Genomic DNA, 23,867 nt, shown 5'->3' with positions numbered 1-23,867 from the left:
TCTTATTCTTCTAAATTCTAAACCATTCCAATTTGTTGAACATGGCTTGCATAAGTCCTTGTAATAGTTCCCCATTACTCCCAAAGTGCAAATAAATGTGTGAAGATACCAAACAATCAGACCAATAAAGCCTAGAATCCTCATTGAGTTCATATTTTTAAAGATCTGCTGATAACAATTTAAGATAATTTGAGGGCCACGATTATGTTTAAACCTAGTGTTTCATCATGAAACTGGTACAGAAAACTGCACCTGTAGATTATTAAAGATTCTTTAGTCTACAATGATTTTTCCTGCATATTGTGAATACGGAAAGTGGTTCCTGCTGTAAGGGAATCACATATGTTGCAAACTACACCAGAAAAACATGAAGTGCCACCAGGCCAAGGACACACAAGCCAGGCTTATAAGCAAGGACTTATCTGGATCACACAGCTTTCCATACGGATAATCTTAACATCTTGCTTCTACTGAATGTGGATATCAAACTCACTACTAGCCCAGATGAAGCACAAATCTTATTTGAGAATGATCAGGATAAATCAGAAATTCTTCTTGCATTAAAACAAATCCAATGGCATTTTTATTGCTAAATCTTCAATGAGGGATTTGGTGAAAGTTTAGCTGCATTATGTTGTCTCTAACAAAAGAAACGCTCATTTTGTGCAACTGAAATTGATTTTAAATCCTGAGATTTCTCAAGCATTACTTTTTATTAGTGGAGTAGAGCATTTAAAAATGCACGACAAACAGTTCATTATATCTGTTTCATTAACTTCAATGCGTACAAATGTTAGACTTAATAAGCTTCATTTGGTAGTTTTAAAAAACTAATTACCATGGCAACACTGGCAGATGTTTGCTGACTGAAGCAGGTGATTGAGAAAACACATGCCTATTGTCTTACAAAATTTCAACTTCATTAAAAATAGGTAATCAAACTAAAGTCAGTTACAACTAGGTCTCTTAATTGCCTTGTTCCTCATCTTCTTTCTGGACCTATATACCTGATAATCATTGTGAAAACCCAAACTCAGCTCATCAGTTTACTGACTTTCAGAAAGAAAGTTAGATTAAGGTTCTCAATTGAAGATAAGTCCCTATTTAGTAATAAGAAAGGAAAATTGACTTTTTTTTTGATCGGAAGCATCTCTTTCTAGACTTTGAAAGCTGATCAAAGATCAGATGCTCTTCAAGCTGCAGAAAAATATTCTTCTGAATGGTCAAAAATGCACCAATAAAAAGATATCGCTCAAGAACAGAACAAAATTAAAAGGTAATTTCTTGCAAATTTAAAGATAAAGATAAATTCTCAATGAAACAAAATGAATATCAGAAACTTCAATACTGACAACCATACATTATTTTCTAGTATCAAACTTGAACAGTCAAGGACGGACTCGCTCTGTTCACAAGCAGCTTGGGTCATTCCTTCCTCAGGTCTGTGAGATCATACTTTTTCTAAGTTGCTAAACTGAAGCTCTTTATCTGACAGAAAGTCATCTTGCTTATAAAAAGGAGATTTTCTGGTGAACCATGCATTAGACTCTTGCAGAAACTGGGTTTTGACATCTTTACAAAGCTTGCTGAATTTATGACAAACTAAAATAATTGCCGAATCAAAAAATATTTTATTATACAAAGACAAGGATTCTGGAAATTGCAAATGAAACACAAAACTGAGGAAATATTTCATCTTTATTTCATCACGGACAGATCTGGCATATGGTTGTGTTTCATTAACTGCACTTTCAAGGGCTGCAGTGTAAGTCTAAAACATATCTTTCCTCCCATTTGGTCTTCTGGAATAGCCTGCTGCAAGTACGCAACTATACATTTTACACCAAACGTTAAATGAAGGAAAAAAACAGCTGAACATAAAGACAGTGGTGATGTTATGTTTAAGATATTATCTAGTTAATTACAATATTTAACAGTTATAGTTACTCAAGTTTGAATAATGTCACAAGTATCACCTATTGCATAACAAACAAAATTAATCATGCTGCAAGATTAAATGTGCTTTTCAACCATTCAATTTTACAGTTTACTCAAAGCTGTATAAACTATAATCATTAAATAGTGTTTGTTTTTGGATTACTTCAGAGTTATGGAAGCTCTTAGCTTTTATTAGCTAGATTTGTTTTCATTCACATGTTTTTACAATTGGTTGTTTCAAAAATTCGATAGCGCAGTGCAGTCACCAAACCTTTATTCTGTAAACCTATACATATCAATGACCACAAGAATAGTATTTAACCTGAATTTTTTGTAATTTTAGGCAGATAATATACAATACATTAGGAAGCTGCACTGTAATTCTAGTGCAAAATCGCTATTCCGAGACAAAAGAATGAGTTCAAAACGCAAGACTGTTTTTAGAAAAAGGAGCTAAGTCTGACATAGTTGAAATGGCTTGGGAAGAGCAGTTTATTCAGTTCATAGAATAATGAGAAGTTATGATATGATCTAGTGACTAAAGTATAATTCTCAGGCACAGGGTCTTTGCAAAACTATCAAGTAGTACAGGGATAACGAAGGTATATATAAATTTATCAATTCAAATACAGTTGAAAACAATTAATACTGACAAATGGAGATTGCTACAAAGGCACTTCATACTTGATATTTCTTGGAGACCCAGATTGTGAAGGGCATAGGAAAATTGAACTATTTCAAGTTTTATGGAAATACCTTAATTGGTTTCTCTAGAAGAGCTGTTGGAAGATCCACAATGGACGGAGTTTTTTCTTAAAACAGTTTTCTGGCAAACCCCTGGGGTTTTACTGAAGAGTGACTGGCTTGGAGTTTCTTACTTTATCTGGTCTTAGCTGGGGACAAGAAATCTGCGAGGGAGGGCTACACAGCAGACCTCTAACATTTCTGAAATAACCCTCAAGTTCAGGATTAAACCCATTTGTTCTGAGTGATTAAAGGAACACTACAACATTATAATCATTAAGCAAGCAGTATGTGAAAGACTTTAGTGACAAACATGTGTCATTAGTGACAAGCATACGTGCCAAACATTACAGCAACAGACTTTGAAGTATTCAATGCTTTATCCTCTTGCGTTAAGAAAAAAAAAAAATTGGTCAGTGAGTAATTACTAAGAAAGCCAATCTTTGCAAAAATACCAGTTACTCCCAGTAGCCTTTTTTCCTGAATTGGAAAAGCATACATACATTTTGGGGACATTTAGAGGAATAAGTACCTATACTTCTACATCACTGATTGGATATGCTAGCTAATCAGTGCATCCTCATTGAAGAGGTTTTGTTTTAATAATTAACGAACAATTTAAAAATTGGTTGATAGATCTTTCTATTTAAAATCTGATTTGATGAGTATTTAATATGTCATCTTGGAAACAGGAAAAAATAGTTTTATTTTATGTTGTAACCTATGGAGTAGTGAGAGTCAACCAACAGGGCACTCCTCTAGCTTTAGTCACATGATGATGTCAGATTTAAATAATGTTTGTACGGATCAGAATTTCCATTCAAAAACTGTTTTGAATGGAAACAGTGTCATTACAAACATAAATGCCCAACCAATAGGTGGAGTCTCCAATAAACTGTTGAACTGATCAACTTGTACTATTTCAATTATTTGCTGACTGTTCTTGCTCACAGCTCTTCTGCTTTTGTAGCAATCTTATGCAAGGCTTCAAAGGCATCAGTATCGTTTAGTTTTCATGTACTGTAGCTTTTTCTCCCCTTACTTAACGGCTGCAGAGGCACATCACTTGATTATAAAGATCATCTCAGTCAGGGCTCAACCTTCCAATCATATAAATACTTTTTAAAAGTAGGAACAACAGTTTAATATTGGAAACTTGACCAAAATGGCTCTCTCCCCTATAGCAACAGCAACTTAACTTTTCCAATTGGTCCATTATATTTGGCTTACTTCAGTTCAACAAGATATATTCTCTCTACACTATTCATGTGTAAAAGGTACTCAGTGACACAAGTGCACATTTGATTTATTCTTGCAATTTTACTTTGAGTTAAGTCAAAAACATGCAAAACTGCTGAGCTTTCATTCTGTGGTGAAATGAAAGCTAAGTACGAGAGACAGTAAAGACAAACAAATAAATGATGCCACGGATGTCAGTTGTAGTCTATCCCACCAAGTCTGAAAAAAGTGTGGGTACCAGGTGGACTTAATAACATAATCCACACCAGTGCATCTCGAGTGTGCTGCACTGTCAAGCGTGCCACGTTTCAGATGACAGAACAAACCAATGGACTAGTTCTTACATTCAGAGGGCTGTAAATGAACCAATGCTATATTTTGAAAAACAGCTGTGTGTTCTTCCAGCATCCTGGCCAATATGTGTATCTTTGTCACGTAATATCAACAGTTGCTGACTCCAAAGAAGTAAACACTTTTCCCACCTCAAATACCGCAAGGTCTGAATTAAGCTGCACTTGTCAGTGGGCCACATGAAACGCACAGTCTAGTGAGTCAAAACAGAGGATCTACATGCTGTACCTAAAGTCAGTGACCAATGTTTTTACCCTTTTTACGATAACACTATTAAAAAGGGCAAGATTTGCAGAAATTTCAACCTGCGTGCAGTCAGAGATACAAAGCATGAAAACTGACCCTTCAGTCCAACTTGTCCATGCTGACCAGATATCCCCAATAAATCTCGTCTCATTTGCCAGAATTTGGCCCATATCCCTCTAAAGCCCTCCTATTCAATATACCCATCCAAATGCTTTTTAAATGTTGTAATTTTACCAGGCTCCACCATTTCCTCAGGCAGCTCATTCCATATATACACCACCCTCTATGTGAAGAAGGTGTCCCCTGAGTCCCTTTTAAATCTTTCCCCTCTCACCTTAAACCTATGCCCTCTAGTTTTGGGCTCCTCACCTCAGGAAAAGACTTTGTCTATTTACCCTCATGATTTTATAAACATCTATGAAGGTCTACCTCTGGCTCCGACGCTCCAGGGAAACAGCCCCAGTCTATTCAGTCACTTCCTATAGCTCAAACATTCCAACCCCGGCAACGTCCTCGTAAATCTTTCCTGAATCCTTTCAGTTTCACAACATTCTTCACATAGAATGAGACCAGAATTAAATGCAGTGCTCCAATAGTGACCTAACCAATGTACTGTATAGCTGCAAATTGATCTCCCAACTCCTATAGTCAATCTATTGACCAGTAAACGCAAGCATACCAAACACATTCTTCTCTATCCTTCCTACTTGTGGCTCCACTTTCAACGAACTACGAACCTACACTCTTAAGTTCTCTTGTTCAGCAACATTTCCCAGGACTTTACCCTTAAGTGTATGAGTCCTGCTCTGATTTGCCTTTCCAAAATGCAATACCTCACATCTATCTAAATTAAACTCCATCTGATCAAAATCCTGTTGTACTTTGAGAAAACCTTCTTCAGTGTCTACTATACCTCAAATTGTGGTAAATTCAATAATATATGATATAGAATCACAATAACATGAATAATATGTAAATGTGCACAATTTGCCAAATTGTTACCAACTGGTTTCATCTAAGGGGTTCTCATGGTGCAGTGGTAACGTCCCTACCACTGGATCAAAGGCCCAGATTCAAGTCCCACCTATTCCAGATGTAGGTCATGTCATGTTTGATCAGTTTGCTTCAAAATACTTTTGGCCCTCTTTTGGCATATCGGCAATGTCCCTACCCTGACTAGGAAGTCAGAGTTTAGGTCCCACCTGCTCCAGAGGTATGCAATAATATCTCTGAACAGGTTGACTGGAAAAGTAGGTAAAACAGGTTAAAAGGCAAGAATCCCCAGGAGGACAAAAGTAATGTTTTTAAGTAATTTTAGTAATGTATAAGAGCACACTGGCAATGCTAAGTGACTTCAAGCAGCCTGGTCACTTAAGAGTTACTGATTGAAAACTGATACCTTTAGTTCTTTCAGAGTAGTTTGCAAGGTTTCTCTGTACTTTCCAATTCTGCATCATCACAAAAACATTGTGAATGAGCACAATCATTGTTCGGCATATCTACCTTCCATCTAAAAAGCATTAAGACAAGAATCAACCATACAAATTATGATAAAAACACTAGCACTATGGTCAGATGCATGAAATATTGGAACAGAAGGTCATTCTACACCGTGAGCTGATTCCACCATTTAGTAAGTTACAGCATATCCAAATCTTCATAACCCAGCTCTATTTCTCAGTCTAAGTTGTCTTGCCGTGGAATTCTGAAATGGAAACATTCTAATCTCTCTGTACGCATGTTTCATTAGCTTGATTACTGCATTGCTCCTTGTCTTTTATATTCAATGGAATACATGAAAGTGAAAGGTATAGAACATCTCAGACTCTCTAACCTGATCCTGCAGCCATATAAATGTCTAGCCAACGTTGTAAAAAGATTGCTGTCTTTATAACTAAATTTGCTCTGCAGCCCAGTTCCTCTTATGCACTATTCCCAACAGTAAACTCCAAAACTATGGTTTTAATTTTAGCAAGGTAAAATGTTGGAAAAGTAATGTAATTTGTGGAAATCTGTTACAGAAGTGAACATAAATAATGAAGTCAAATGCTTCAAAATAATTTATCATCCACTTCTCTTCTGATTTTCTCTCCCCAAATGTTTATTCCTTTTGTTCCTAATTTCTCTCTCTGCTCCAGCACTTTTAAAAAAAAAATTCTCCTCCCATTTTCTTATTTTCATCTCTCTTCCATTTGCTTATGACTTCCTTGTTGGAGAGGTAGAAATAACTTGAAGGTCAATGCCTCTCATTTAGACTCAAATCTCAGACAGCAATCCTCTCTCCTATTCACAGCACAGAGTTGCATATGCTTAAGGACAGCTTTGTAAATGAAACATTTCCACAATCAAAACTACTTGTTGGCTAGAACAGCTAACCCACTATTGGGAATTAGACGAGAAATGAACTCTTTGACTTCCTGAAATTAAAGTAGTATGAACTCGTTGACATCCAGGAAGCAACAACATTCCATTTATAGGACTACTTCGGCATCCTGAGCTTCATAAGTAAACAGTGTTATCGTAAAATGCTTGTCTCTTGAAATATTCACCACTAACTCCAAAAAAAGTTAATCTAAAATGTTCTCTTTTAGCAGGAGCACACACGGCTGCCAAATGCCTTTCACTACTGACTATTGTCTTTTTCCTTAAATCATGCTCTACAACATTATACGTGTCAGAGGTAGTTTTTAGCTATAAGGAAGCAGTCCTGCTCAAAGAAAATGGACTGTTACAGAAAGACTAGGATGGCGCTAAGGCACAGAAATAACTCCCTCTATCTTGTCTTAACAACATACTTTATATCCAATACTCAAATGTTTTTCCCTACACTGGTGTGACATTTCTTTTCCCAAGTTGGTCACATTTGCTGTTTCAAACAAGGATGGTTAATCTTAAACCAAGTTTTGCGGTTGATTCCCTAAAGGCATAACTAAGAATGCCATGAGCTATTTCAGATGAGCTGTATTCAAACTTCGCTACTAGAGGTAAAATAAGCATTCAATTCATGTTACAGCAACATACAATAAAAAAAGCCAAGCCAAATTTACACTGCACTCTTAATTAAAAGAAGTATGAAAACCACAGAATCATAAATCCACAATTTGGAGAAGTAGAAGTAAGCCATTCAGCCAGTTCAGCAGGTCATGCAGGAATAATCCTCAATTTCAATTTTCCCCAGAACCTATAATTACCATACTGATTAAAAATCTGTCAATTGCAGCCACAGACATACTTAGTAGCTTAGTCTCAACAGTCCCTGCAGTAAAGAATTCCACGTAGATTCACCACCTTTTAAGAAAAGGGATTCCTCCTCATGTGTTTCAAATGCAATCCTTTATTCTGAGATTATGCCATCTGGTCCGAGACGGGCCCATAGGGGAAACAATTGTTCCATATCTAACCTATCAAGTTTCCCAAGATTCATTTACATTTCAACAAGACTGTCTCTCATTCTTCCATTTTCTAATGTGTACAGACTCAATCTACTCAACCACTCCTTATGAAAGGAATCCTTCATACCTGGTATCAGCTTAGTAAGCCTTCTCTGGACTGCTGCCTAGGCCAGTATATTTTTCCTGAATTCTGCTCCGTAGTTATACAATATTCAGTTCCTCTATTCTTCCTGCCAATGTGCATTACTTCATTTTCCCACATTATATTTTATTTGCCAAGTTTTTGTCCACTTGCTTAACACGTCTATATCCCTCTGCAGAGTGTTATCTTCACCACTGGCCTTCCCACTTACTTTTCCATCAGCTACAATCTTAGCTTTGGCACATTCACTTTGCTCATCAACCATTAAACGTATATTGTAAATAAAGTGGTCCCAGCACTCACCTCTATAGCACCCTCTTCATTACAGGTTGCCATTTAAAAAAATGTCCCTTTATCTCCATCTTCCATGAGTTAGTTAATCCTCAGCAACACTCTGTGTTCGTTATTGCCTTATCAAAAGCCTTCTAAAAATCCAAATATATTACATTCACTGCTTTTCCATTACCTCTTCAAAGATTTCTTGTAAACCTGTCATTGCAACAAACGTAACTCCAATTCAGGGAAGCATGTTTTTCTTTGCTTTAATACTTCTCATGGTCCCTGGACCAACTTTCCTCCTTTCAAAGATTTTAAACAGCAATCCCAACTACAGGAGGAAGAAGTGGTGTTTAAATTATATAAATGTTATAAACCAATTTCGAGGTATAAATATTGAAGTGAAATCCTCAGCATAAATTTATAATTTTAGGGTGTTTACTGGAGAAATGAAAATAAAAAAGTGTAATTTTGTTTGGTCATCAGTACATCCAAAAAAGAAATCAAGTTTCATGCACAGAGGAGAGCTCTTACTACTAATTTCTCTAGGAGAATCCATCCATCGGTGCCTAAAATTATAAAAACTTGAATAAAATGATTTATAACCCACCAATAGCTTGAACAGACTAGCATGGTGTATAAAAAAATTAATGTAAAGATCTTTGACAATTTGCTTTAATTAGATTTATGAATTAAAAATGAATATATCCTACTACTGTGAAAGTTAGTAGAACAATAGGTTGCATTTGAAAAAAAAACTCTCTGACGGACTACAAAGTTTCACAGTAACATAGAACATAGAAAAGTACAGCACAGTACCGGCCCTTCGGCCCACGATGTTGTGCCATGGAATAATCCTAATCCAAAAATAAAATAACCTAACCAACATTCCCATCAATTCACTGCTGTCCATGTGTATGTCCAGCAGTCGCTTAAATGTCACTAATGACTCCGTTTCCACTGGCAAATTATTCCATGCGCTCACAACTCTCTGGGTGAAGAACCTCCCTCTGACGTCTCCTCTATACCTTCCTCCTGACACTTTAAAACTATGACCCCTCGTGACAGTCAATCCTGCCCTGGGGAAAAGTCTCTGGCTATCGACTCTATCAATGCCTCTCATGACCTTGTACACCTCGATCAGGTCACCACTCTTCCTCCTCCTCTCCAGGGAGAAAAGTCCAAGCTCGGTCAACCTCTCCTTGTAAGACAAGCCCTCCAGTCCAGGCAGCATCCTGGTAAACCTCCTTTGCACCCTCTCCAAAGCCTCCACATCTTTCCTATAATAGGGCAACCAGAACTGGACGCAATATTCCAAGTGTGGTCTCACCAGGGTTTTGTAGAGCTGCAGCATAACCTCGCAACTCTTAAACTCGATCACCCTGTTAATGAAAGCCAAAACACCATATACTTTCTTAACAACTTTATCCACCTGGGTGGCAATTTTGAGGGAGCTATGCACTTGAACATCAAGATCCCGCTGTTCCTCCACACAGCTGAGAATCCTGCCTTTAATCCTATATTCAGCATTTAAGTTCGATCTTCCAAAATGCATCACTTCGCATTTATCCAGGTTGAACTCCATCTGCCATTTCTCAGCCCAACTCTGCATTCTGTCAATGTCTCGCTGAAGCCTGCAATAGCCCTCGATACTATCAACGGCACCTCCAACCTTTCTGTCATCAGCAAACATACTAACCCACCCCTCCACGTCCTCATCCAAGTCATTTATAAAAACTACAAAGAGCAGAGGCTCAAAACAGAGCCCTCCGGGACACCACTCAGCACTGACCTCCAGGCAGAATACTTACCATCTACAGCCACTCTCTGCCTCCTGTCAGCTAACCAATTCTGAATCCAGACAGCCAAATCACCTTGTATCCCATACCTCCTCGCTTTATGAATGAGCCTGCCGTAGAGAACCTTATCAAATGCCTTGCTGAAGTCCATGTACACCACATCCACTGCTCGTCAACCTGTCTCGTGACTTCCTCAAAGAACTCAATAGGATTTCTAAGGTATGACCTGCCCCTGACAAAGCCATGCTGATTCCCTTTAATCACACTATGCTTTTCCAAATAGTCATAAATCCTATCCCTCAGAATTCTTTCCAAAACCTTGCTGACCACAGACGTAAGACTGACTGGTCTGTAATTTCCAGGGATTTCCCTATTCCCTTTGTTGAAAAAAAAGGGAACATTTGCCTCCCTCCAGTCTTCCGGTATGACTCCCGTAGAGAGTGAGGAAGCAAAGATCTTCACCAGCGGCTTAGCAACCTCCTTTCTCACTTCCCGGAGCAACCTAGGATAAATCTGGTCTGGCTCTGGGGACTTATCAATCTTAATGTTTGCCAAAATTTCCAGCACATCAACTTCCTCAATCTTGATTTGTTCAAGCCTGTTTTCCTGCTCCTCAAAGTTCTCATTCACAACAAGGTCCCTTTCCTTAGTGAAAACCAAAGCAAAAAACTAATTTAGGGCTTTCCCTAGCTGTTCAGACTCCACGCACAAGTTCCCTACGCTATCCCTGATGGGCCCTACCTTCTCCCTGATCATTCTCTTATTCCTCACGTATGAGTAAAATGCCTTCGGGTTCTCCCTAATCCTTCCTGCCAAACCTTTTTCATGCCCCCTCCTGGCCCTCCTCAGTCCACTTTTGAGCTCCTTCCAAGCAAGCCTGTAATCCTCTAAAGCTGTGCTAGACCCTTGCTTCCTCCACCTTACGTATGCTGCCTTTTCCTTTTTGACAAGAAGCGCCTCTGTACCCGTCATCCAAGGCGCCTTAATCTTACCCCTTCTTACCTGTTTCAGAGGAACAAATTTATACATCACTCGCAACAACTGCTCCTTAAACAGCCTCCACATGTCTGCTGTGCCCTTTCTGTGGAACAATTGCTCCCAATCTGTACTTCCCAACTCCTGTCCAATAGCGTCATAGTTTCCATTACCCCAGTTAAATATCTTCCCCAGGTAACTGCTCCTTTCCCTTTCCATGGCTATGGTAAATGTGAGGCTGTTGTGGTCACTGTCGCCAAAGTGTTCTCCCACCACGAGATCTGACACCTGTCCTGGCTCATTGCCGAGCACCAAATCCAAAATGGCCTCTCCCCTCGTCGGCCTGTCCACATACCGAGTAAGGAAAACCTCCTGAACACACCTGACAAAAACGGCTCCATCCAAACCATCTGCACTAAGGAGGTTCCAATCTATACTGGGAAAGTTGAAGTCACCCTTAACAACAACCCTACTACGGTTTGCACTTTTCAACAATCTGCAGGCCAATGAGAGTAACATGAAAAAGAAAACAAAATTAAAAGTCAAGCTTTTTTAAAATTCATTTAAAATATGCAATTTTAGAAATTTAAGAAATTATTGATTTATCATGTGGCAATAAAAACAGCAGTGAGTAATTATGCTTGTTATTGCCTTTTAAAGAAATTATCTGATTCTACAAGAAAATAAAAATATTAACAGATTTTTGCTAAGTTGAAAGCAAAAATCTTGAGTGCGGCAGTTTATGACATTTGAATCCAGCAGCATAATGTTTTTGTTTTGTTAGAACAAATAAATTAAAATCTAAATCATAGTCCTATTGCAGAATCATATTTCCTTACCAGCATTAATTTGGCAATCAACTAGAAAACAAGTTTTGTGTACAATATTAACAAACCAACTTCAGTTCTTTAAAATAAAATCAGTTTTTCACTACCTGGCAAAGTATATATGTTTACTAACATCCACACTAAAATTACTTACTTCAACTAATCAATTTATTTACTAAAGGCAGATATTAAATAGAGGTACCTACCATTTTCAGATAAATGGACGTGTCTTGCAAATTCCTTATCTGTTTCATAAAAAGCTCTGGTCAATACCACTTCCAGATCGTCTTCCTGTGAAAGGCATTGTCTAAAGAAGTAAGAATGAAGTTAAAAGTAAATAACACTTTCAAGTACTTAACACTAACGCAAATGTTCATTATTAAATGGACATTCTCATTCCGGAAGATGATTAACTTATTTGAGTTCTGCAATTTCGGGTTGAAGAAATAACGGATTGGAGTACTGAACAGTAACAGTTATTTCAACAAAATGAAAAGTAAATGTGACATGCACCATATAAGAAATTATACAGACTTTTACACCATCTCAGAAAATCCAAAAGCCCTTGACTAACAAGTTTGAGGTACAACATGATGTAATGTAGGAAAAGGCACCAACATCTTTGCACACCATGTTCAACAAGCAGCAACACAGTAACATTCAAATACATTTTAATGGTGACCAGGGATTAAGAAGACAGAACCCATCAGCCTGCTTTAAACAATGCCATGGATATTTTTCCTTCTATCATTTGACAAGGCAGACAAGAAACTCTATTTAACATCTCCAAAATAACATAGCTCTGACTGCTATTTGTTCAGGGTATTGACAGGAGCCTGCCTCAGATGCAAAAGTGCTACCACTGGGTCAAGCCTGATTCTATCAGCTGCTAAAAAGAATATTAATTTTACTTTTATGGGCAACTAATGGGGCAGATTTGTTTTGATAACACGACATGCTGGTCAGCTTAGCTAAGAGTGCTTTTGCAAAGTCAAAAAGCTATGGGGTCAAGCTCCATTCCAAGGTGGAGCGCTGCACTGTTAAGAGTTTGAGGCCCTGAATGTGCAGCTATAACCATGGTGAAAGTCATGAAATGGGCAGCATAATAGTCGTTACCCTAAAGTCAACAGCAACTTCTGTTGACTGAAGGTTGAGTTAAAAGCAAACTTTTTGTCAATTATTCCAGTTTTCTCCCAAGACATGCCATTAAAAATTCTCAGAATTGAAAACCATCTAGAAATCACTAATTTGACATGAATGACTACTTTTTAAACACCAAGGGTCTGACTGTGAAAAAGAGAAAGCTGCAAGATTTGAATAAAAATGTCAATTTTTAAACATCGTGATTACCGCTGAACACCGATCCTGAACAAACATATACTAACAATTTGTGGGATGTCAAAGTTTTCTCCAATTAAAGAAGTTACACTGTTGGAATTTTTAAGTCATCACATTTCTACCGAATTGATGAGTATGTCCCAATCTTTATTTCACTTCCTGCAAATTGATTAGAAAATGTAAGAAGGGTAATCAGAGGTAGTCAGTCATTCATGCTTGAGTCAGTGACTTCTGGATAGTTTTCAGTTTGAGGTATGCGGTCTTTGATGTGACTTCTGTGATGCTGAAGGTCTCCAATAGTTGGCATCAAAACAAAGTCAATCTCAAGGAAAGGTGAAATCTATGCTTAGAAGAAGATCCCCAGACGTTTCAGCACAGTGTTCTTCAATGTCAGCGAATACAAAATATTCCTCTATTTAGAGGCACCGTAATGGCATCATAATGTATCTCTGAACTGGTAATTTTAACCCACACTTCTTACGGGACCTTGCTAATGTGCAGATTAGCTGCTACATTTGCTGACTTAACAACAGTAACCACAACTGAAAAATAATTTATTGGTTGTGATGTGCTAGGGGGTGCCCTTGAGATCATGAAAGTCACAAGTATAACTTTAAGAACAATATACTGGTTATACACTGTTGTAGTAATGCACAAGAAACAAAATTGTCTCCTTCTGAAACAGGATTGTAAAACAGAATTTATTATTTCATTGTCAAATTATGAAGAAGGATATTAATTTACTGTTCCTCACACTGATAATCTTTCATATAGTATTTGGTGATATAAATACATCTTGGTTGAATGTGACAGCTGTTACAATCCTATGCTGGATGTCACACTATATGCTGGCACTGCACTATTTCTGATGAAAATAGGAGCAAACATTATTTTTACTGTTATGTTGATTTCAAGGTATTGTGAGAAACACAAATGTAGGTAGAGAGAATAAAGAAATACTTAAATTGGGCTTTACATAGATAACGTAAAACCCAACACCCATGTTTAAGTTATTTTCCTTTGGCTATGTAGTTCAACTGGCTAGCTCTCAAATGTAACAACTCAGTGGAGATCAAAGCTGGAGAACAACATGAAATGGTAGACTGCTGCCAAGAAAAAAACAAGAAATGGAGGGAATCATGAAAGGGAATACTTGATGCAATAAATTAGAAAAAAAAAGTGAAATAAGAAAATAGTAATATTATTAAAGGGGCTTGAGTCAGAGAGCGAGTGAATGTTCTGTTGACATGTATTAGAATACCATCACGGCAAATGGTGAAACTTGAAATCAATAATAATCTGGAATTAAAAGTCTAATGATACACATGAAGCCAGTACCAATTATTGTTAACAACCCAGTTGGGTCACTGATATTGTTCAGGGAAGGAAAACTGCCATCTTTACCTGATGTGACCTGTACGTATCTTCAGAATCACAGCAATGTGGTTGACTCTTAACTGCCCTCTGAAATAACCTAGCAAACACCTCAGTTCGAGGGCAACAAATGCTGCCCAAGCCAGTGAATTCCACATCCCATGAATGAATATTTTAAAAAAGCTCAGACTGGAGGCTGGTACAACTTTTAAAAGGCATCAAGATGGGTATACGATTAGAAAAAGCGCGTTTAAAGGGATACAGGACAAATTCTGGCATATGGGAATAGACTAATTTAGAAATATCTGGTCAGCATGGACAAGTTGGATCGAAGGGTCTGTTTCCACACTGTACATCTGTATGTCTATGACTTATTCATGAAGCATCTTCCATGACCTTAAAGACTCTTTGGGACAATTAAGTATTCTAGAAATGCATTACTGTTTCAGGAAATGTGAAAGCAATTTGAGCACAGTAAGGTCCCATAAATAGCACTGCAAATCAATGTTAGTATTTGTTGAAAAATTTACAGTGTTAGAAATTCAGGGCTAATGCATGTTTCAAGATAGCACTGTGGGATCTTTTATTTCTTCTGAAGAGGACAGATCGGACAGCAAAACATGACACTTCCAACAGCTCAGCAGCTGATCAGCACTGTTTGGCATCAATTTAGATTGTATTCCAGGATTTGGAGTTGGACTGGAACCCATAGCCCAACACATAACAAAGCTTTCACTTGAGTCACAGCTGACAAAGTTACATGGGAGATCACAATAATGAACAGACACTAGGGATTGTTCATTAGTCCAGAAGGAAACCAAGTCAGATTAGAGACTACGAGAAAACCAAAAGATAGCTGGGACATAAATACAGATCAAACAGACTGGTGAATAAAATGGAAAACTCCACGCCATAAGATGGATGGCCATGGTGCCGTATGAACAATGGTCAATTAGTGCTAAGTTATTTGCAAGTGGTGAGATCAGTATTGGTAGAACAACATTAAATTGGTTCCCAGAAAGACAAAGGGAAAAAAAAGTGTGCTAGCGGTGATGTGAGTAAGCAATATGGTGAATAAAATACACAGTAGCCTTTACAGTCAGATAGGCAAAGTCAGCTTCTTACATAGATTGAATTTGGTAAGCAAATCTCTACTAATTTCATTTGAAAAATAATAACAGCTGCACGGATTTTTTTTAGGAAAGGGGTCGATTCAGATGTGAACTGCATTTAAAATGGGGAGAGAAGGTGATGGTCTCATGGTAGCATCGCTAGGCAATGAATCCAGAAACCCAGATAATATTCTGGGTATCCAGGTTTGAATTACACCTCTGCAGATGAAGAAATTTGAATTCATTTCTTAAAAAAAAACTGGAATTAAAAAGAATAATGATTACTATGAAACCATCACCAATTGTCAGAAAAACGCACTTGGTTCATTAAGTCTTTTAGAAAAGAAAACCTACTGTCCTTAGCTGATCTGGCTATGACTCTAAACCCACAATCAAGGAGATAGATGAGGGTAAAGTGGTGGGCGTTGTCTATATAGACTTTAGCAAACCCTCTGATGAGGTTCAGCATGGTGGACTGGTTAATAAAGTTAGATCACAAGGGATCCAGGAGGAGCTAGCAAACTGGATACAAAATTGGCTTCACAGTAGGACGCAGAGGATGGTAGTAAAGGGTTATTTTTCAGATTGGAGGCCTGTGACCAGCAGGGTTCTGCAGGGATCTGGGCTGGGTCCAATGTTGTTTGTCATTTATACAAACAATTTGGATGAAGATACAGGAAGCATGGTTAATAAGTTATGGATGACAGTAAAACTGGTGGTACAGCAGTCAGTGGAAGTTATGTACATCAGCTGGGACAAAGAGTGGCAGATTGAGTCCAATTTAGACAAATATAACATGCTGCATTTTGGTCAGATAAGCCAGGGCATGACTTTCACAGTTAATGGGAGGGCCCTGGGGAGTACTTCTGAACAGAGAGAGAGACCTAGGGATGCAGGTACATAGTTCCTTGAAAGTGGCATCACAGGTAGATAGGGTAGTGAAGGCAGCATTGGACATGCTTGCCTTCGTTGATTAATGAACTGAGTATAAAAGAGTTGGGATGTCATATTGCAGCTGTGCAGGATAGTGGTGAGGCCACTTTTGGAGCATCGTGTACAGTTCTAGTTGCTCTGTGAAACAAAGATATTTATGAGTTGGAAACTGTGCAGACAACATTTCAAAGAATATTGCGAGGACTGGACAGTTTGAGTCATAAGGAGAGGTTGGATAGCCTGGGGCTTTTTCCATTGGAGCATAGGAGGTTGAGGGGTGACTGTTTAGTGGTTTATAAAACAACGGGCATAGATAAAGTGAATAGTCAAGGTCTTTTTTTCCTAGGGTAGGGGATCTCAAAACTAGATGGCATAGGTTTAAGGAGAGAGGGGAAAGATTTAAAAGGGGCCTGAGGAGCAACTTTTTCATACAGAGTGTGGTGTGTATTTGAAATGAACTGCCAGAGGAAGTGACAGATGCAGGTACAGTTACAATATTTAAACACATCTGGACAGGTATATGAATAGGAAAATTTCCAGACATATGATCCAAATGAACATAGAACTACGTCACAGGAACAGGCCCTTCAGCCCATGATGTTGTGCCAAACATTATGCCAAATTAAACTTATCCCTTCTGCCTGCCTTTGGTCCATATCCCTCCACTCCGTGCATATTAATGTGCTTATTTAGAAGTCACTTAAAGGCCCCTACTGTATCTGCCTGCAAACCACCCCGGCAGCATGTTCTACACTACTACCATTCTGTAAAAAAAAAACTTGCACCTCACATCTCTGAACTTTCTCCCTCTCACTTTCAATGCATTGCCCTAGTTTTAGATAAACACAGACAAATGGGACTAGTTTAGTTTGGGAAACCTGGCTGAGCATGGACTATTGGACTGAAAAAGTCTGTTTCCATACTCTATGACTAAGTATCCTTTTTGATGTTCTAAGAAATTAAAAAAGTACTTGCAACAGAATCTGACTGAGGCTGGATATAAGTTATCCCTTTGTATTAAAGCCACTTCAACACACAAAGCTTTCAGGAAAGGTGCTGAAAGAGGAATCCATTGTATCCATTGGAAATGGTGATGCAACATGAACATCTGAAACTGAGCCAAGTCCACAGAATGCTAATTTACTAGAACATAATGATGAATACTCTCAAAAAAAATTTAGACCAAAGTGAGTGAAAAATTTCAAAATATTACTGCAGTAGTATCAAGAAGGGAAGGAGACCGCAAAGACTGGGGCAAAAAAAAAGCCAGTGTGAACTACCATAAGACATTGGAGCATAATGGGATGTTATGTTACAATTGTATAAGTCATTTGTGAGGCTGCATTTGGAGTATTGTGTACAGTTTATGGGAAAGACATAGTTAAACTGGAAAGTGTGTGAAGAAGATTTACGAGGACGTTGCCAGGGCTAATAGGTCTGAGTTATAGGGAGAGGTTGGCCAAGATAGGACTTTATTCCTTGGAACGTAGGAGAGTGAGAGGTGGCCTTAGTCAGGTGTATAAAATTATGAGGGGTATAGATATGATGAATGCACATGGTCTTTTTTCCCCTCAGGGATGGGGAATTGAAAACTAGGGGGCATAGGCTTACGTTGAAAGGGGGAAGATTTAAGTAGGACCTGAGAGGCAAATTCTTCACACAGACAGTGCTATAAATATGGTATGGGCTGCCAGAAAAAGTGGTTGAGGCAGGTATAATGGCAACATTTCAAAAAAGCATTTGTACAGGTACGTGGATGTAAACCAAACGTGGGCAATTGGAACTAGCTGAGTGGGCACCATGGACTAGTTGTATTACTCTATAAAATCAGGCCATTCAGCCCATAAAGTCTGCTCTGCCATTCAATCATGGCTGATAAGTTACTCAACCCCGTTCTCCACATAACCTTTGACAATCAAGAACCTATCTCTTTCTTAAATATATTCAAACGGTTTGGCCTCCACAGCCTTCTGAGGCAGTGTGTTACGTTGATTCACTACTCTCAGGCTGAAGAAGTTTCTCCTTATCTCCATTCTAAAAGGTCTTCCCTTTACTCTAGGGCTGTGCCCTCAGGTCCTAGTCTCTACTATTAATGGAAACATCTTCTCAATATCCACTCTGTCCAGGCCATTCAGTATTCTGAGAGTTTCAATTCAATCTCCATTCATCCTTCTAAAACTCCATCGAATATAGACCCAGAGTCTAAAAAACGTTCCTCATGTTAAGCTTTTCATTCCTGGGACCATTCTCAGGAACCTTCTCTGAATCTGCTCCAGGGTCAGTTCAGCTTTCCTGAGATATAGGGGCCAAAACTGCACACAATAATCCAAATGTGGCCTGACCAGAGCCTTATAGAGCCTCAGACGTACATCCATACTTTAAATTCAAGTCCTTTCAAAACAAATGCCAACATTGCATTTGCCTTAACTATTGACTCAACCTGCAAGTATACTCTGAGAGAATCCTGGACTAGAACTCCCAAGTTTCTTTGCACTTCAGATTTCTGAATTGTCTCCCCATTTAGAAAATAGTCCATGCCTCTATTCTTCTTACCAAAGTGTACGACCTCACACCTTCCCATGTCATCTGTCACTTGTTCACCCACTCTTCTAACCTGTCCAAATCCTTCTGCAACATCCTCGCCCCCTCAATACTACCGATCCCTCAATCTATCTTTGTATCATCTGCAACTTACCCAGAATTACCTTAGTTCCTTCATCTAGATCATTAATGTATAAAGTGAAAAGCTGTGGTCCTAACGCTGACCCTTGTGGAACACCACTTGTCACTGGCTACCATCCTGAGAAAGACCCTTTTTATCTGCACTTTCTGCCTTCTGCTAGACAGCCAATGTTCTATCCATGGTAGCATCCTGCCTCTATCACCATGGGCCCTTATCTTACTCAGTAGCCTCCTGTGCAGCACCTATCACATGTCTTCTTAAGTCCAGGTAGAAACTCTTACAGCCTTCCTTCATATGACTGGCTAGCTTATCTTCTTTTTTGTGTTGCCTTCTGATGGTTTTTGTAAGCTTCCCAGTCCTATGGCTTCCCACTGCCCTTTACCACATTATATGCTTTCTCTTTTGCTAATTCCTGACTTCTCTTGTGAACCATTGTTGCCTCGTCCACCCTTTTGTATGCTTCTTTCTCAGAGGGTTGAATTTTTGCTGTGTCTAATGAATTATTCCCAGAAACTCCTAGTATCTTTCCTTGCTAGGCTCCTCTCCCAGTCAATTCTGCCCAGGTCCTCCCTCATAGCTCTGTAGTTGCCTTTATTCAGCTGTAACACTGTTACCTCTAATTCTATTTTCTCCCTGTCAAACTTCAAAGTAAATTCAATCATATTATGACCACTGCCTCCCAAGGGTTCAGACCCCTTAAGCTCCCTTATCAAGTCTGCCTCATTGCACAACATTAAATCCAGTATTGCCTGTTCCCTAGTGGGCTCCACCACAAACTGCTCCAAAAAGCCATCTCACAGACATTCCACAAAGTCCTTTTCTTGCAATCCACTACCAACCTGATTTTCCCAGTCTATCTGCATATCAAAATCCCCCATCACTGTAACTTTACCTCTCCTACACACCTTTTCTAGCTCTTGGTATATTTTGCGCCCCAACTCTTTGAAGGCCTGCACGTAACTCCAACTATAGTTTTATACCTTTGCAGTTCCTCAATTCTACCCAAAGTCTACATTGCCCATAGGTTCCAGGGATGTGTAGATTAGGGGAATTACCCATGGGAGAACGTAGGGTTACAGGGATCTGTAACCATCTGACCCTACTTTGTTTCTTACTGTAGATTTAATTTCATTTCTTACTGATAAGGCAATTCCCTCTAACCACCGGCCTATCTTTTCAATACGATATATACCATTGGACATTCAGCTCCCAATCCCGATCCCCTTGCAGCTCCATGATACACACTGCTGCCAACTTCGATCTGCGCCACAAGCTCATTTACCTTATTCCTTATACTGCATGCATTCAGATATAACACTTTCAGTCTGATATAAACCGTTCCTCTTCTTACTGTCATTCATTTGTCCAGTGTGCTTGAAATTATTCCCAACCCTTTCCAAACACACTGCCTGTTCTGGAAACTCTTAATACTTCTCTCCCAAGTTCTCCATTCCCGTCATTTCTTTCATATTTTTCCACGCAGTTGAATCCACCCCTAGAGATGTTAATCTGTTGCTTTGTTTCCTACTGGGGTGAGTTTCATGCTTCCCCCCACCCCTCCGCCACTTTCTAGTTTAAAGTCCTGCGCAAGGCTGGCAGAAACTGAATACAGGGTTCACAGTCCATCTCATGGACTAACATGCTAGGCAAGCTAAATCTGTACAGATTACACTATAAGTGGCTTATACTGTACACTTAAGGGACTGCTACACAAACAGCAGTCTCTTTCAACCAAGGTGCTTCAGAAGACATGCCCAAACTTGTGGCCATGTAACTTTGTTTTTCCATCACGTTCAATAATTTAAAAAACAGATGTATGCATCAATGAAAAGGCAGGTTTGAATTATAATGATGATCCAACTGTGTAATACTTCCTAACATATTTTAGGATGGCCCCAGTTAATTGTTTACAAGCTAACAATTGACAGATACGTACGCAATATGCTTTGCCATGTACTTATGACAAAAATCAGCTGCTGCTGTTCCACCATGTCCATCAAACACTGCAAAGTACAGCACATTATCAGTTAGCATGCCAATACTGAAACGGTCCTCATTCTCTTTGCGTTGGCCTATTTGAGTGACACACCCGACTTTACTCAGGCTAACGTTAGGAATGGGTTTGCCATATTTTATGCTCGGTGGCAGAAGAATTGGTTCATCGATGCGGTTGTCCCAAATTCCAAAAGAATCCCAAGATGTCAGACGGCCACCACCATCAACGTCAAAGCGCGAAGACCTCCGATCAGTGGTACTACTCTGACAAAGCAGAATCACACGCTTTTCGTCCTGCAGCAGCTTAAAGGTCAACAAAGCTCTTCTTCTCACATGAAAGCCACCAGATCTACACAAGGTTAATAGGGCAGCTGTTGACATAACTCAATAAACAGTGATTGCCTGGGAATGAAACTTCAAGTTGGGAAAAAAAATTCAAGTTTCCTTTCAATGTAGTTTGATGTATCTGAAGAATTAAGTAGTTTGCTGCAAGAAGAAAAAGCAAAAATTTAAAACCAAGACCTTTAAAAGTTATACATTTGCAGTTTTAAAGGGAGAGAGGGATATCACTTAGCCATTGGGCATTAACATGGGTAGCATTCAAAAAATTACCACATGGTCCTTTCTATGCAATGTATGCCTCGTGTTAACAAAAATAAAACCAAAACCATTCTTTTGCCAAGAATGAACACTTGCCTGGAGGAGTAACGGTCCTCCAAAATAATCTACATAAAAGGCCACCTCAACAACGAAAACTTTGAACAAAATTAAGCTGTGCTATGCTGGAAATTGCAAGATTGTTGACAGATGCTAAAGATGAAACTCTGATTAAACTTTGGATATAATGAACCAGAAGTGTGGCTCGATTTCTTCCAAGTCCGTTCAAGTAAACCTTGCAATGCAAGAGAGAAGGACCATGAAAGAAAGAGGCAGTAGGAAGACAGAACAACCATGGGAGGAAAAAAGGGAGTAGGGGAGAATAAGACGGAGGGGCATGTGGAGAAAAGAACCAAGAGAGGGCGAAGGAGGGGTGGGTGCACGTGGAGGGGGTTGGGAAGTGGGATGGGGGGTGGGTGAGGTGAAAGAAGGGATTTTGGGGCGGTGGGTGTGCAAGGCGAGAGAAGGGATTTTAGGGAGGCAGAGAGGGACAGCGGGGATTTTGGGGGGCTGGGGGTGTAAGCCAAGGGCGGGGATTTTGGAGTTGGGCAAGGCGGGGGGGAAGAGAAGAAGATGATGACGGAGTTAGACCAAGCAATTTCCTCCCGGGTGATTTATCCGCAAAGATCAGTATCAGTATCTCTCTCTCTTTCCACCCTTTCCCCGCGGTCTTTGCTGTCATGCCCAACACCACTCCCTATGACCGCCCCCTAACCTCTGGGTCTCCCCTCACCACCTTACGTCGGTGACCGTTTGCCGCCCCCGCCTCGCGCACCTCCTCCTCAAGATGCGGACCGCAGCGAGAGGACGAGAAGGCGGGGCCCTGGGGTGGGCGCTATCGAATGACATCGGCGTCGACCAATCACACATCGAAGGCGCTGACGGCCAGCCAATGATCGAGCGGGGGGCGAGGGTGAGGCGAGCTCTCGAGACCGTGACAGAGCAGATCAATAACAAAAAAAAAGTTCCCGGCTTGAATAAACGAAGGGAGTAGGAAGAAAGCAAACGGCGGCGAAATAACGACAAGGATTTCAATCTACCGTTCGCTCTGCTTGGCCGAGAAGTCCAAGACAGGTTGTGACTGACAGTTGGACGAGCCAATGGGCCTTTGGCGGGCAGCAAGCCGGTCTTTTTTTAATCAATGGCAGTTCCCGGGCAGCGGTCGCCCTGGGAGACGGCGGGTGCGAGATTATGGAGTGAGAGTTCTGCAGCCAAACGCAACTCGAGCTCCGATCATCGCAAAAGGGCGACGAGCAGCTGAAAAACTGAACTGCAAACTGGAATTTGTGTGATATCGAACACTACGTCAGTAATATGTCGGAATCAAAGCGAAAAAAAAGCATCCGGTTACTACACAGTCAAATCGTGCAAAATCCTGAGCCCCCCACCTATGTTTTCCCCCCACGAAGTGTCTTCTGTGCTCACCTTCTCTTTATGTGGCCTGCAAAGTTTTTGTTGTACTCACCTTCTCCCTTTCGCCGATCGCTGTTTATTCCAGTGGGGAGAAGTCGCACTGAACGATGAGGAGTAAAGTCATGCCCCAGCTGTGACAATGTTACGCTATTTGGATTGCCTGGGTCACGCATACGATACGCCTGTCTCTCTTTGAATGGGGCGTTGTAACCACGCTCTCAATGCAATTCGTCAACTTTACAACCAATAACATACCCATGCTTACAGAACGTTGCCTGCATTGCATCACGAAACCTCAGACTAAACCAGAACGTGTAACCTTCAGATGTTGTAGGTCAAAATCTGCAGAATATCAACATGGGAAGGTCGGCTGATTGGTTGAACCACTGCCTCCACATTAAAAATTTTAATAGAGCAGCCTTAAAATGACGAG

At 39.7% G+C, this 23,867-nt stretch overlaps 1 protein-coding gene across 5 annotated transcripts in view; it reads right to left on the bottom strand.

Annotated features, from left to right (window-relative positions):
- Positions 1 to 23,661, bottom strand: part of ppm1kb (protein phosphatase, Mg2+/Mn2+ dependent 1Kb) — a 42,104-nt gene extending 18,443 nt beyond the window's left edge. Inside the window, exons 1-4 of one of the 5 annotated variants that reach the window (XM_048524149.2) lie at positions 23,447 to 23,661; positions 21,306 to 21,850; positions 12,136 to 12,236; positions 11,942 to 11,962 (exon numbers count right to left, since the gene is read on the bottom strand). In XM_048524149.2, coding sequence (XP_048380106.1) covers positions 11,942 to 11,962; positions 12,136 to 12,236; positions 21,306 to 21,745 — 562 coding nt within the window. In that variant the 5' untranslated portion in view covers positions 21,746 to 21,850; positions 23,447 to 23,661. Of the gene's footprint in view, positions 1 to 11,941; positions 11,963 to 12,135; positions 12,237 to 21,305; positions 21,851 to 22,757; positions 22,818 to 23,446 lie in introns of those variants that run through there. The other 4 variants (XM_048524067.2, XM_048524227.2, XM_059651226.1 and 1 more) reach the window with 4 other exon arrangements.
- Between the last annotated feature and the right edge of the window lie 206 nt (positions 23,662 to 23,867).

Source organism: Stegostoma tigrinum, chromosome 1 (genome assembly GCF_030684315.1).
Source record: "Stegostoma tigrinum isolate sSteTig4 chromosome 1, sSteTig4.hap1, whole genome shotgun sequence".
Taxonomy (NCBI): Eukaryota; Metazoa; Chordata; class Chondrichthyes; order Orectolobiformes; family Stegostomatidae; genus Stegostoma; species Stegostoma tigrinum.
The sequence above is the reverse complement of the archived record's forward strand: the minus strand, read 5'-3'. Positions and strand labels throughout refer to the sequence as shown.